Source organism: Pristis pectinata, chromosome 2 (genome assembly GCF_009764475.1).
Source record: "Pristis pectinata isolate sPriPec2 chromosome 2, sPriPec2.1.pri, whole genome shotgun sequence".
In the NCBI taxonomy this organism is placed as follows: domain Eukaryota; kingdom Metazoa; phylum Chordata; class Chondrichthyes; order Rhinopristiformes; family Pristidae; genus Pristis; species Pristis pectinata.
The window spans coordinates 123,125,418-123,139,935 of NC_067406.1; the positions used below are offsets into that span (position 1 = coordinate 123,125,418).

General features: G+C 41.7%; 2 protein-coding genes across 2 annotated transcripts in view; one reads left to right on the forward strand and one right to left on the reverse strand.

Annotated features, from left to right (window-relative positions):
• On the reverse strand, nt 1-11,988 carry rab33ba (RAB33B, member RAS oncogene family a). Its single transcript, XM_052032268.1, has 2 exons — nt 11,278-11,988; nt 1-3,455 (listed from the first exon to the last, which is right to left on the reverse strand). Exons 1-2 carry the CDS (start codon nt 11,539-11,541, stop codon nt 3,009-3,011), a joined length of 711 nt encoding a protein of 236 aa, XP_051888228.1. The 5' UTR covers nt 11,542-11,988; the 3' UTR covers nt 1-3,008.
• A 210-nt stretch (nt 11,989-12,198) lies between these two features.
• The window catches only part of ugl (ureidoglycolate lyase), a 47,825-nt gene continuing 45,505 nt past the window's right edge, over nt 12,199-14,518 (forward strand). Inside the window, exon 1 of the mRNA XM_052032257.1 lies at nt 12,199-12,220. The gene's annotated coding sequence lies outside the window, so the exon portion shown is untranslated. The remainder of the gene's footprint in view (nt 12,221-14,518) is intronic.

Here is a 14,518-nt window from a genome sequence, read left to right on the forward strand (position 1 = left end):
TTTGTATTTTAGGAATTTATTCCACAAAATGTTTGAGGTATCAGCATGGATTATTACAAGCCTACGTTGCAACACAAAATTGTTTAAACAAAAACTCCCAAACTTGCTATGAAGCTGTCATACTTGCAGAAGTCGACTCATTGCAGAAGATGACGCATTGAGGAGCACTTTTCCAAAATGGTTCACCAAAGGATCTATCTATTTAAATTAGCGTAGCTACCTTCCCACCATTGCACCATTTCTCCAACAGATGCATCCATTTTAGTTAGTTAGTTACATCTTAGTGCACTAGATGTTGAGACTGGATATTCTTAATTTTGTGATTCACGTGCTCAAATATAATAGGCAGTTTTGCCAGTAATCACAAATAACATGCATTTTCAGACTAGGTCAGGCTTCCCTTTTTTCCCAGCAGGACTTGTTTTCAGTGGCTTTTTATTTATTGAGTCATCCTGTTCTTCATTAGGATTTTTGTTGTATTTTGAAATCTATAACATTGAGGAACATTGTGGCTAGTGCATTCCAGTGACAGCATCCTCACCGCCTTAGGAGTCTCTCTACCTTTGACAAAGAACTTCAGACCAGGAGGGTAATCCAAAAGTCTCTGGGATTCAGTAGTTTTTATAAATTACCAGATACTCTAGGTCTAAGTCCCATAGAGTTTCCAAGTAGATTGGGCTAGAAGGATTTGCACTGGGATATAAGGAAATTGAGCTAAACTGTTAAAAGTAGAGATGAAATAAGAAGCCATCAGAATTCTAAACATATTGAAAGGTTCTTTTGATCAGGTGGATACCAACTTTGAAACAAGCAGAGACTGGTTCAGTGGCCTATGCTTAGGTGTTGATCCCAAGTGCTTGGATGATGTTCCATGGGGTAACATGTAGTCAAAGGTAGCTCTAAGTGAGTTTCCATTGACAACTGTAGGTGTACAGGCAATGCACAATCAAATGAGAGAGAGGGTGAACCAAATGAGGGCAATCCATCCTGTTCAACAATGGAGGTAGTGTTGGTGGAAAATACAATCAACAACAAACTCTGCAGAGAGACAGATTAAGTAATAACAGATCATGGATACAGTAAGTGTTACTTGTGACTTTGGTTGTCTTTTCAGTATTCTGAAGGCGAGGTGGGAGAAGATTAAGGAGTTTAAACAGAGTTGCAAGAAGGATTGCAACACAGGCTATTCATGTCTATGCCAACACCAAAACAATCCAATCAGTCCTATTCCCCCACTCTCTGTAAGCCAGCACATTATTTCCAGCTAGCACTTATTTCCTTTTGAAATTGTGTTCAGATGGGAGAACATACATTCGTGGGCCCCTGATATGAAAGCACAGTGAGCCACAAAACAGTAACTAGCAAAGACAGGCTTTGAAAAGCAGGAACATTGCAAGGATTCAAAATCATTAACAAAAACTACTTCAGCCACAAGGAAGGAGGCCAGGAGCTTAAGTGGGAAGGGAAGTAGGGTAGGCTTTGCGAATTAATTGTACATTTTTTTGGAACTCTATATAGACATCTACAAAGACTTGAAATTAAAATAAACTGCAGATAATGCAAATCTTAAAGATTGGAACAAACAGCAGAATTGAAGTTTATACATTTTATTTTTAAGATATTTTCATTTTAAGATTTCTTTAGTGCAAAATGTAATAAAACTAATAAAGCTATTGCTGATAATGGATTAAGTATGACAACAATGATTTTCAACTTGTTCACTACGATGGTGAAATATTAGAAATCCAATTATCTTCTAGCAATTGTAGATTACATGTTAAAACTCAGCATCTCCTCATCTTTCATCAGTGGTTACCATTAATCCATGCATTTTTAGTCAATTATGAATGAACTGCTTGATAGTTCAGAGTGCAGTCAGGAAATATATTTTTGCTGCAACGATATAAACAATAAACATGAACAAAAGGAGGCAGGATGAAAAATTCTGACATTCTCACAACACAGAAGATGCCTCTATGGTGTTTCTCCCCATTCTAAGAAGAGGGAAGATTTGGTGAAAGTCCATATTTGATCAGAAATACCGACATAAAAGAAGTCCATCATTCCCTTTGCCACAGCCAGCTTTCATGTCCACTGCCAGGAATAAATGCACACTGCTTTTTCCCGTCCTCTCATCTTAAGCAAAAGATTTAACAAAACATTAAGGCTTTAATTGTCTTTAAGTCAGGTAGCTTGGTAGGCCTTGCCAGTCTAATTTAATAAAATCCATTAAATTGTATATTTTTTCCCTATATCACAAAAGTATTGTATACAAGTTACATTTCAGCAACACTTTTCTGTATGTCATTTAGCAGAACCGAATGCAAATGCCACATTAGTGCACCAATACTTCAAAAATAAAAATCTTCCCTCCTTTTCCTGTCAACATTTTTTTCATTGAAGTTACCTTAATCAAGTCACCATTGTTCCTATGAAAATCCAGAGTTTCAGCCTAATTAATAAGGCATCATAGTACTGTCAAACAGTGCAGAGTTTCCCCACTATGACTGCAGAGCCAAGGTCAATAATAATGACCCATTGCTGCCCTGGTCAGCAGATACTAAGTGGAGATCTTCCTGCTCTGAAACACTCAGCTGTTTGCTGTCAACCAACTAAACAACTGAGGGGTCTCCAATACTAAAATACTTAATTTTCAGACAGAATAGAAAAGGTTAAGGAAAAGCTGTGAAGAGGATGAGGAAGTATAAATGACATTAACTGAATGAAGTATATTAGATTAATACTTCTCTTGTATGTCAAAGTACAAATTAATAACTGACAACTAATACCAGAAAATGTACACTTATGGACTGTCCATTGGCTTCATTTTCAGTCAGTACTTGGCAGGATGAATCCCAATTATTGTTCAACTGTATTTCCTCTCATGGATGGTGACAAGATCTGTCAGGTTCAATCAGATGTTTTATTGCAGCCATTTCTACACTTTAAACAATACTTAAGCAGCAAAGCACTTTTCATCTTCCTTCAAATGGAAATCATATTCCCCTTTAACAGTAACACTCCACACCAGGCTTTGGTTCAGATTCCAGCTCAACTTTGGACTGATCTACTTGAAGCTGGCTCAGCATCATGGGCTTGTGGTTCTTCAGTTTATGAGCCAAAGTCATGAAAATGGCTTCCACATGATCATTATCGTTTGGATTCTTAGCAGAGGTCTCAAACAGTGGCATGCTTTGAGTATCAGCAAACTTCTGAGCTAGGTCAGTTTTAACTTTAGTGGAGTCTTTCAGGTCGCACTTATTCCCCACTAGGATACGTGGAACTTCTCCACCAAGCGAGTGCTGTTTGCATTCTTCAATCCAGGCTGGGAGGCTCTGGAAACTAACGGGGTTGGTCATGTCGTACACAAAGACAACAGCGTGGACATTCCTGTAGTAGTGCTGCACCATGCTCTTCCGAAAACGCTCCTGACCAGCTGTGTCCCAGAGCTGAATCTAAAAAAAAGTAAAAAAATTTTCAAAAACCTGGCAATATTAACTGATATGTAATGAACTGAACAATAATTATTCACGTGTATGCAAATATTCAACAAGATTAGGGAGGGTGGAAAGAATCACAACCATTTTTTGTTCCTACTGAAGGCCTATATATGCGCGCGCGCGCACACACACACACTGTATATACATTTCCAGTAGGAGTCATCCAGCAATAAACAGCAAGTAGAAGATACAAACTGTGCAAGTTCAATCCTCGTCACAGGAGTGCAGTCTCCAGGTGTGAACTACAGGGAAATTACCCAATTATAATAAATCTCTGATAATCCAGCACATTCAGGACTTTGGTGTTGCCAGAGTGGGAGATGTTATGGACTATTGGGAGTATTAATTGGAGTAACATCCACACTTTTAATTTATAAAGTACAATAATAAATTTTCCACTTAAATCAGCAAGTTTCAAGGGAGCACAGGAAGTTTCAAGTGGCCCCAGTGCACCAGATGCCGAACCATTGCGATTTCCAAATAATCGGCTAGCAGATTATCAGAGTTTTACTATAATTGGGTTATTTCCCTGACTGGGAATAGTGTTGTCTAATCCACCCCTACCCTGCGTAATGAGACGAGGGAACTAACTGTATCACCTCCATCAACAATCCTGATCAAGATTAGTTTAGTCCACACAGCCTAGTCCTAACCTGGAGCTTTTCACAAGGAAAATAAAGGCTACATGGTGAGACAGAAACCAATGATATTAATGGAGATAAGCAGCAGCACAGATACAAACCACACAGAGCAAGATATTTTTTTCCTCCCCTAGACTGGGAGGTAGGGAACAGATGTGTTCCACAAGTGTTATTTTATGCATTGAATATTTCCTTCAATTGTTATAAAATGACCTCAACTTGGATGTCGGGACATTTCAACACTTGGCAATAAGACAAGAAGTGGTTTGGCTAGTTATAGGCTGTGGGATGATATAAATAATATGACAAAGGGGTTAGAAATATTGCAAAATAATGTTCAGCAGAAGTATGAGCCTTTGTCCTTTTTGGGGAAGGTGTGGTGGGAACTAATATGAAAATAAATATCTACATGATTCCATTTTGGAAAACTTAGTTATACAAAGACTTCGGTGTCCATGTGCACTTTTTAAAAATATTGGAATTGGTATATTATTGTCACATGTACTGTGGTACAGTGGAAAGCTTGTCTTGCATACCCTTCATACAGATCAATTCATTACACAGTGCATTGAGGTAGTACAAGGTACAACGATAACAGAATGCAGAATAAAGCGTAACAGCTACAGAGAAAGTGCAGTGCAGGTAGACAATACCAGTGCAAGGTCATAATGAGGTAGATTGTGACATCAAGAATCCATCTTATCGTACTAGGAACCCATTCAATAGTCTTAGAACAGTGGGGTAGAAGTTGTCCTTGAGCCTGGTGGTACATGCTGTCAGGCTTTTATACCTTCTGCCCAATGGGAGAGGGGAGAAGAGAGGATGTACTGGGTGGGTGGGGTCTTTGGTTATTTTGTTTGCTTTACTGAGACAGTGAGAAGTGTAGACAGGGTCCATGGAGGGGAGGCTGGTTTCTGTGATGTGCTGAGCTTTGTCAACACTCTCTGCAGTTTCTTGTCATCACAATTGCCATACCAAGCCATGATGCATCCAGATAGGATGCTTTCTATGGTGCATCAATAAAAATCGGCAAAGGTCAATGGGGACATGCCAAATTTCTTTATCCTCCTGAGGAAGTAGAGGCGCTGATAGCTTTCTTTGCCATGGCGTCCATGTGGCTGGACCAGGCTATTGGTGATGTTCAGTCCTAGGAACTTGAAGCTCTCAACCCTCTCGACCTCAGCACCATTGATGTAGATGGGAGCATGTGCACTGCTCCCCTTCCTGAAGGGAATGACCAGTTCTTTTGTTTTGCTGACCTTGAGAGAAAGATTGTTGTCATGACACTATGTTACTAAGCTCTATCTCCTTCCTGTACTCTGACCCATTGTCATTTGTGACAGCCCACTGCAGTGGTATCATTACAAACTTATAAATGGAGTTAGAGCAGAATCTGGCCACGAGTGTATAGGGAATAGAGTAGGGGGCTGAGAACACAGCCTTGTGAGGCACCTGTGTTGAGAATAATTGTGGAGGAGGTGTTGCTGCTTGTCCTTATTGATTGCAGTCTGTTGGTCAGGAAGTCAAGGGTCTAGTTGCAAAGGGAGGTGTTGAGTCCCAGGTCTTGGAGTTTGGTGATGACTTTCCTTGGAATTACAGTATTGAAGGCAGAGCTGTAGTCAATAAACAATAGTCTAACATAGGTATCTTGGTGGCACAGCTGGTTAATAAAGTCATTAAAAGCATGAACTTTATGATTTTATATACTGTTGTTTATTAACCCAAGAGTCACTGGTTAGGTCTCTGTTGGAGTAGTATGGATGTTCCATTTCTGGAAATATGTAAAGCCCCAGAAAACCAGAGGACTCTTTCCAAGAATGAGAACAACAGTTATGAAAGGGTGGAAAAGAGCAGTTCTCCTTTGAACGGGAAAACAATTTATTTTATGTCCTCAGGATTTATAAAGCACTCCACAACTATGAAGAATTTTTGATGAGATCACTGTTGTGATGGGGGGAGAAAGTACAGCAAGCTCTTAGAAACAACGCATAGTGACCTGGTAATACAAAAAAACCACAGAAGCTGGAAACACTCAGCAGGTCAGGCAGCAAGTGTAGAAAGAGAAACAGTTAACATTTCAGGTTGGAGACCCTTTTTTAGAACACTTCTGACCATGGGTGTCCATCCTGACATGTTTACCCAGTTTCTCTTTCCACAGATGCTGCCTTATTTGCTGGGTGTTTCCAGAACTGTTTCCAATGACCAACTAATGCATTTTGTGATGCTGAGGGATGAATCTTGGCCAAGACACTGAGGGAACTATTCCGTGTTTCTTTTGAATAGCACCATGGAATCTTTTACATCTGTCCAAGAGAGCAGATGAGCATTTTCATTTAATGTCTCAGAGGACAAAGATTAAGAGATGTCCAAAATGAGGCATTCTAATAGATTGGATAGAAAGAACTAAACTATTTCCTCTGGTGAGTGGGTCATTAACCAAAGGTCAAAGATTCAAAATAAATCACAGGTAAAAATAATTTTAAAAAATGTGAAGAGAATTTTCCTATTCGACAGTGGTCAGGAAGTCGATATCCTACCCAAGCAATTGGAAGGAGTTGGTTCCCCAAATAAATTCTAAAAAGGGATAAGGAAGGTACTCAAGGATGAGGAAATTGCAGGACTTTGGACATGGGATGGGGCTAACTGAACAGCTCTGGTAGCCACTACATGCTAGGCAGACAGAATAGCCACCTCTCTGCTCAGTTTTATGATTTGGTTTGATAGTCCTTCAGCTTTTCTCCCAGTTAATTATTCCTACTGATCCATAACAAACCCAATCTAAAATAGTTATCAATACTAATGTTTTGAGTATCTTCAGACAGCAAAGGCATTTGGGTGTAATTGAATTTTTTGTATTAATAATCACTTTATTAAATAGTAGTACTGAATAACTCCTGTGATTATACTACTCACAATAAGTCTTAAGTTAACCCTGATAAAAATAGGCAAGAAATTTCCAAATACTTAAACCTGCATGTGTTAAATAACTCAGTCCCAGTCCCTCCCATGCTCCCAAAATTCACAATTAACTTGCTATTTTGGTGACCACTGATAGAGTTCAAAACAGAAAATGAACACAAGGCAGGGGCAGTTTCATATAACTGTACCACCGTTATATCTCCACTGTTCGAGTGAAAAGTTGACACTTTTTCACTTCCTCTCAAAGAAAACAGTCTTTGCCAAACAGCGTATTATAAAAGAGCAAAGTGAAAATGCTGAATCACAGCACTGCAGCTGACCATGTTATACAAGTACTCCATCTGATATCTTGGGCATTATAGGGTCAGTATAAGATTACCAGGAGATAAAGCAGAGAAATATGGACACATTGGTAAATGAATGCAAATGCTTCTTTCAACTTAAGACACAGCTCAATTTATATTCGGCAAAATATCCTGTTAACTATAGAACAGGAATTAGTCATTCACCCCTCAAACCTCTTCCACAATTTAATTACATCATGGTGATCTGGAGACCAATTCTAATTACTGACCCATGATTATGATATCATTACTTCACAAAAAAACTATGATCTTTGGCTTAAAGTTTTCACTTGGCAGAGCACCAGGTGTTAATTTTCAAAATCATTACTAAATGGTATTTAAAAAATAGGATAAATGCCCAAGTGCAGTAAACCATCTGAATGCAGTAAAATTCTGATAATCCACTATCTGACTCTGCAGAAATTCTGATGATTCAGCACCTGGCTCACCAGGTGATGTTTACCATGCTTCCTTTCCACTTAACTAGTTCACCGGAAAATTCATTGCTTTGTAACATAAAAGAGTGAATTAAAAGTGTATAACATCCAATAGTCAGGAAAATCTGCCAGTCTAGCACCTCTGAAGTCCCAAGCATGCCAGAATAGAATAGAATTCCTGCCATATACAATGCATAACGTCCCGAGGGGAAAAGCAAAACTATTAGTAGAAAAGTTCTCCACCTTCAATCTACAAGTGTCCTGTCAAGACCTTCAAGTGCAAAGCTCTCAGTAACAAAATGCTAGACAGAATGCAGTTTTGTTAATGTTCAGTGAAAGATCAGGGGAAGTTTGAGCAGGGTCCACCACAAAGAAACTAATTGGAGGAAAAGGCATTTAGGCCATTTCTGAAGTCTACTGCTATCAGAGATATTCCCTTTATTCATCAGCCCCCTCTGTCTCTCCAAGTTAAAACTAACTTGATTTCCCTTTCCCCCAATTCTGACAAAGGTTCTTCCAATTGAAGTGTATACAGTTTCTCTTTCCATAGATGCTCCGGACATGCTGAGTGTTTCCTGCAATTTCTGCTTTTATTTCCAGTAACTGCTGTTTTTTTTTGATTTTCAATGCATTTCATACAAAGCATAAAAACTATGCCCCATTTAACACAGATCCTTTGAACTCATTTTATTTTTTTTTACCTTCCTATTCAGTTCCACCTCATACCTTTCTACACTATTGCCTCCATTGTATTCCTTGGAATTTCATTCCTTATGTTTGCCACACAGTGCAAAGTAGTTGTATCTGATCTGGCAGCTCATCTTCCTTCCAAGTAGCTCTAAAACTCCAACCTATTCTAGAGTTTGCAGAAGTCTCAATATTATTTTATTCATTCCTTTAAGGCTCTTGAATGACAACTCTTACTAAATTGCTTTCCCTGAGCAAACACTCCTAGACTTTTCACAACTTATATCTTAATATGATCTTTGGGGTGTTTAAGGAGGAGATTGATAGGTTTCTAATTAGTCAAGGTATCAAGGGATATGGGGATAAGGCTGGAAATTAGGGCTAAATAGGAATAGTACTAGTTTAGCTCATGGAGTAGACTCGATGGGCTGAATGGCCTACTTCTGCTCCTTTGTCTTGTAATCTTGTGATCTTCTGTTTGGTAATGTTTGTTTCATATTCTGGATAGTCTATTATGTAAGATAAAGATGTCTTTATGAGTCACATGCATGTCAAAACACACAGTGAAATGCATCTTTTGCGTAGAGTGTTCTGGAGGCAGCCTGCAAGTGTTGCCATGCTTCCAGTGCCAACATACCATGCCCACAACTTCCTAACCCGTACATCTTTGGAATGTGGGAGGAAACCAGAGCACCCGGAGAAACCCACGCAGACACAGGGAGAACGTACAAGCTCCTTACAGACAGCAGCTGGAATTGAACCCAGGTCGCTGGCGCTGTAATAGCATTACACTAACTGCTACACTACCGTGCCTAGTGAGGGGAACTATGCCAAACCCTAGTACTTTCTGCAGGTCAGAGGCAACAGTAAGGATCTTGCATATGTATCCAGAGACAAGTGCTGGATCCTTCTGGACACACATTCAAGATAATTACTGCTATGTCATATGGCACTACAGATTTCAGTAATACATCCAGATATTTGTGTTTTGCACTATGTGGACAAGAGTCATTTATTTCCCTAGTCCCTCGAAGTTGCATTTATCCACAGGAAAAAAACTTCAGTCCAATACAAAAAACTTCAGTCCAATTTGCTAACATTTTATTTTGTTTACCTGCCCCTTGTCTGCATTATTCACTTTAGTCAATATCAGTCTCTCTAATAAGCTTGCTGCTGAATCCATGCTTTCCTAATCGTAGAAAATGCAACTAAAAGTCTTGCTATGTAAGTAGAGAAACAAAGGACTGCAGATGCTGGAATCTGGATGAAAAACACCATGATGCTGGAGGAACTCAGCAGGCCAGGCAGCATCCATGGAGAAAAGCAGGCAATGTTTCGGGTCAGGACCTTTCTTCAGGACTGAAGATAGGAAAAGGGGAAGCCCAATATATAGGAGGGAAAAGCAGAGCAGTGATAGGTGGACAAAAGAGGGGAGGCAAGGTGGTGATTGGTAGATGCAGGTAAGAGATAGTGATAGGCAGGTACAGGGGAGGAGGGGAGAGCAGATCCACTGGGGGATGGGTCAAAGGGAAGGTGAGTAAAAAGGATGGGGGTAGAAAAAAAGAGAGAGAGGCATGATTGGGTTGGGATTACTTAAAGTAGAAGAATTCAATGTTCTTAAAATCTTAGTTTTAAATCATGCCATTAGGCTGCAAGGTTCCATGATGGAAAATGAGGTGCTGTTCCTTCAGTTTGCACTTGGAATTCTCCTGGCAGTGGAGGAGACCGAGGACTGACATATCAGTGATAGTATGGGAGGGGAAGTTGAAGTGACTGGCAATGGGGACATCCAGATCACAGTTATGGACAGAGCACAGGTGTTCTGCGAAATGGTCACCTAGTCTGCGTTTGGTCTTACCAATGTAGAGGAGGCCACACTTGGAGCACCAAATGCAGTAGATGATACGAAGGGAGGTGCAGGTGAGTCTCTGTCTCACCTGAAAGGACCATTTGGGTCCCTGGATGGAGGTGATGCAACTACAGCGGAGGCAATGGGAAGTTCCCAAGGTGGGAGTGGGATGGGTGGGGGAAGTGAACTAGGGAGCTGTGGAGAGAAGGGTTCCTGTGAAAGGCAAAAAAGGATGGAGGGGAAGATATGCTTGGTAGTAGGGTCCCGTTAGAGATGGCAGAGAATGTGTTGGATACGTAGGCTGGTGGGATGAAATGCGAGGACCAGGGGCACCCTATCCCTGTTGGGTCTGGGAGGGGTGGGGGGAAGAGAGCAGAGGTGGGGGAAATGGCAGAGATACGGGTGCGAGCTCTTTCGACCACAGTCGACTCATTATTTTACAATGAATGAATCATGGAGAATTTACAAAGCAACAGGCCATTCGGCCCATTGTATCTCCATCGGTTGCAGGCGAACTGCCTAACCTAGCCCCACCTTCCAATGCTTGGTGGGAAACTCTGTAGATTATGGCTCTTGAAGTGCACACCCAAGGACCAGTTAACTGAGGGGTTCTGCCTCGACCACCCAAAAATCAATCAGCTCAACCCACACTTAAAATTGATTCAGGTTAGTTTATATGACAATAAACTAACCTGAATCAATTTTAAGTGTGGGTTGAGCTGATCATGCAATGAAATTCCTTGCTCGCGTGAAGCTCACAAAGTGGACATGGTAATAAATAAATACAATAAAAAAAACACAACGACCAGCGCAAAACAACAGTGGGGCACTTTACCGACCGAGTGCAGAAGGGGGGAGGCAGGATACAAGGCAAAGAGGGAGGGGCGATGTGGACATTACCTTAATTTTTTCTCCATCTATCTCCACTGTCTTCTCTCGGAAATCCACCCCGATGGTGGCTTCAGTCTTGTCGGGGAACTTGCCAGCGCAGAAGCGGTAGGTCAGGCAAGTCTTGCCCACGCCCGAGTCTCCAATGACGATGATCTTGTAGATCCTGGAACGCGGCGGCGCGGTCAGCAACTGCGAGCCGGCGGGGGGAGCGCCGTGCGCCGCTGAGACCGAGTCTGACGCCGACGCCGCCGCCTCTCCTCCCCTGAAGGACATAACTCCGCGAACAGGGGAGGGTGGGCGTGGGTGGTGCAGAGTCTCAATAAACTGCGAAATGAGCGGCGCCCTATCCTGCCGCTCGCTACACTTCAGCCCGAGCCTCAGCCCTGGCGCTCGCGCCGGCCGGCTCAACGTCCCGACCTCTCGCTTGCACCTCAGCTCCGGCCGACCCAACGTTCCAACCTCTCGCTTGCACCTCAGCCCCGGCCAGCTCAACGTTCCAACCGCTCGCTATACTTCAGCTCGAGCCTCAGCCCTGGAGCTCGCGCCGGCCGGCCCAACGTTCCAACCGCTCGCTACACTTCAGCCACGTCGCGCCGGCCCGCTGCTCGATCCACTTCTCTTTCTCTCTCGCATACACGTTACCCACGCCCTGACCTGCTGAATAGAAGGAGGAAGGAAAAAACACAACTGAAGTACAAAGAGAGTATCGCGAGAGCGCCCCTGAAAAGCCTGCAACCCTTTTAATCTTCCTCGCCGGCGGAGTAGCGGTCTTTCGTTAATTGCCCAGAACCGGTCTCTCTTTCTCCGCACTTAATTTTTTTTCAAAGCGATGCTTTTGCAACAATTTGTACTGGTTGGATTTTTCCATAAATCTGGACAGAGTATTTCATTTATTTAGTTCGTTTGGGAGTTTGCCTTTTGTGGAAGTCTGCAGGTTACCTGGGAGCTGATGGTAAACAGGGAGGGAATTGCTTTCTCCCTCTGCTGGAGATAGTGGATAATTTGTGTTCCGATTCTGGAAGAGTAATTTACGTTCTGCTAACAGATTTTCATCTTGGAAATCTCAGATCAGTTTATAGCATTGCTAAATACACATAGTTAAGACTGGTAGTCCTGAAGCGCTTTCCAACCAGTGAAGTACTTTTGAAGTGTGGTCACAGATATTTAAAGAAACAGTTGCGTAAATTGTTTTTGACCGACACGCTAAACTCACACATTTACACATGCGTCACTTTATCATATAAGAGATATTACATCTGTTCTTTACGTCCATCCTCCCTACAACCTTAAAACTAACGTTATCTCTGTCCTAATGAAAAGTCTCGGCCCGAAACGTCGACTGTTCATTTCCCTCCATAGATGCTGCCTGACCTGCTGAGTTCCTCCAGCATTTCGTGTTTGTTGCTCCAGATTTCCAGCATTTGCAGTTTCTCTTGTATCTCTGTCATCTCTCTTTCCCAGTTCTGGCATAAAGTCTCTAACCTGAATCTATTTTTCTATCCACCTATGCTGCCTGATCAGTTGAGTGTTTCCAGCATTCTCTGCTTTTGTTTTGGATATTCAGCATCTGCGGTTTTTGATTTTCATTTACTATGTCAAATATATGATGCCTATGCAGTTAGCGAGTTGAATAAATGAGATGCATATGTAATAGCAGCTCCCCTTGTCTTTCTACATTTCTCAATATGCCTCCTGTGCTTGTGTACACACACATGCCTAAAATATTGTCTTACGACCACCACCCCTTCACACCAATCACATATGCCCCAATGAAACAAACGGCAGCAATTTGAGCACAATAAAGTATCACAAACAACAGTTGAACATGGCCAGAAAATTTGTTTTGGTGATGTTGGTTTGGTGTTAAATATTGGCAAGGATGCTGGAGAGAATATTCTTGTACTTATTCCAGAATAACGCCATCAAAGTTTTTACATTCCCCTCAGAAGACAACCTAAAGGGCAACATTGACAGTACGACAATATTTAACTGCGTGCCAGATAGATTTTCGATTTAATGTCACTTAATCCCATAATGTTGAGTCATTTTCTTAAGGAGGACACTACTGTTTACTGTCACTATTCTTTGGCTTGCTTCCGCTCTGGTTTTATGGGCTCTAAGGTGACCAATGAAGTCAATGTGGAAACTGTAGACTCTTCTATAGAAAGGGCAAGACCTAACTGGTGGAACAGTTGAATGGGAAGTTTATGAGGTAGTACGTATATTCTGCAATAAACACAGGGTTTCTGTGTGCTGTTGATGCAGAAAATCAAAGTTCTCCAGAACCATCCTGAATGCTCCTCCTCCATTTTGAGCAGTCATGGGCCAGAGATTCCCAAGAGTCGATGTGGATGTTGCAATTTTTCATGGAGACTTTGAGCACATCCTTGAATCTATACCTTTGTATGTCTGGTAATCACTTACCATGCCACAGCTCAGAATAGTGTGTCTGTTTCAGGAGTCTGGTATGGGGCATGTGTATGGTGTGGCCCTCCCAATATAGTGGACAGACATTAGCTAGGACCTCAATGTTGAATTCTGGAAAAGAACAGTGACATTTGGTTGGCTTATCTTTCCAGTGCATTGGTGGTATCTTTCCAGTGCCTTGAAGTACCTGCTACAGGCAGTCCGGGTGTCAGGGATTACTGCTGCCTTGTAGACTATGTGTTTTGTGCCAGGTCTGAGATGTTGATCTTTAAACACCATTTTCTTCAATCAACCAAAAGCAGTGGTGGCGCATAGCAGGCAATAGTGAATCTCATCATCAATGCTTGCCCTCACTGAAGAGTGGTTCCTGAGATATGTGGGAAGTGATCCATATTTTCCAGGGTCATTCATTGGACCTTTATTGTTGGGGTGTGGGGTGGACGTTGTCCAGTTGGGACGGTTGGTGAAGGACCTTTGTCTTGTAGATGTTTATTGTGATGCTCATCCTCTCGTATGTCTCAGTGAATGGTATGGGTGTATTATTGTCACATCTACTGAGATACGGTGAAAAGCTTTTGTTTTGCGTGCCACCCAGACAGATCATGCCACACATAGCTACATTGAGATAGTTAAGAGAAAACAGAATGCAGAACATAATGTTGTAGTTACAGAGGAAGTGCAGTGCAGGTAGATAAATTAAATGCATCAAGGTAGATTGGGAGACCAAGAGTTCATTCCAAAGACATACGGATTAGGAAGTTGTGGGCATGCTATATTGGCGCCAGAAGCATGGCAACACTTGTGGACTGTCCCCAGAACACTC

Bases quoted from the DNA above. Each gene is read 5' to 3' on its own strand.
- rab33ba (XM_052032268.1), bottom strand. From the start codon at position 11,541: ATGTCCTTCAGGGGAGGAGAGGCGGCGGCGTCGGCGTCAGACTCGGTC. The intron at 3,456-11,277 runs GTAATGTCCACA...ACTTTTTTTTAG, and splicing joins TAGATGGAGAAAAAATTAAG to ATTCAGCTCTGGGACACAGC.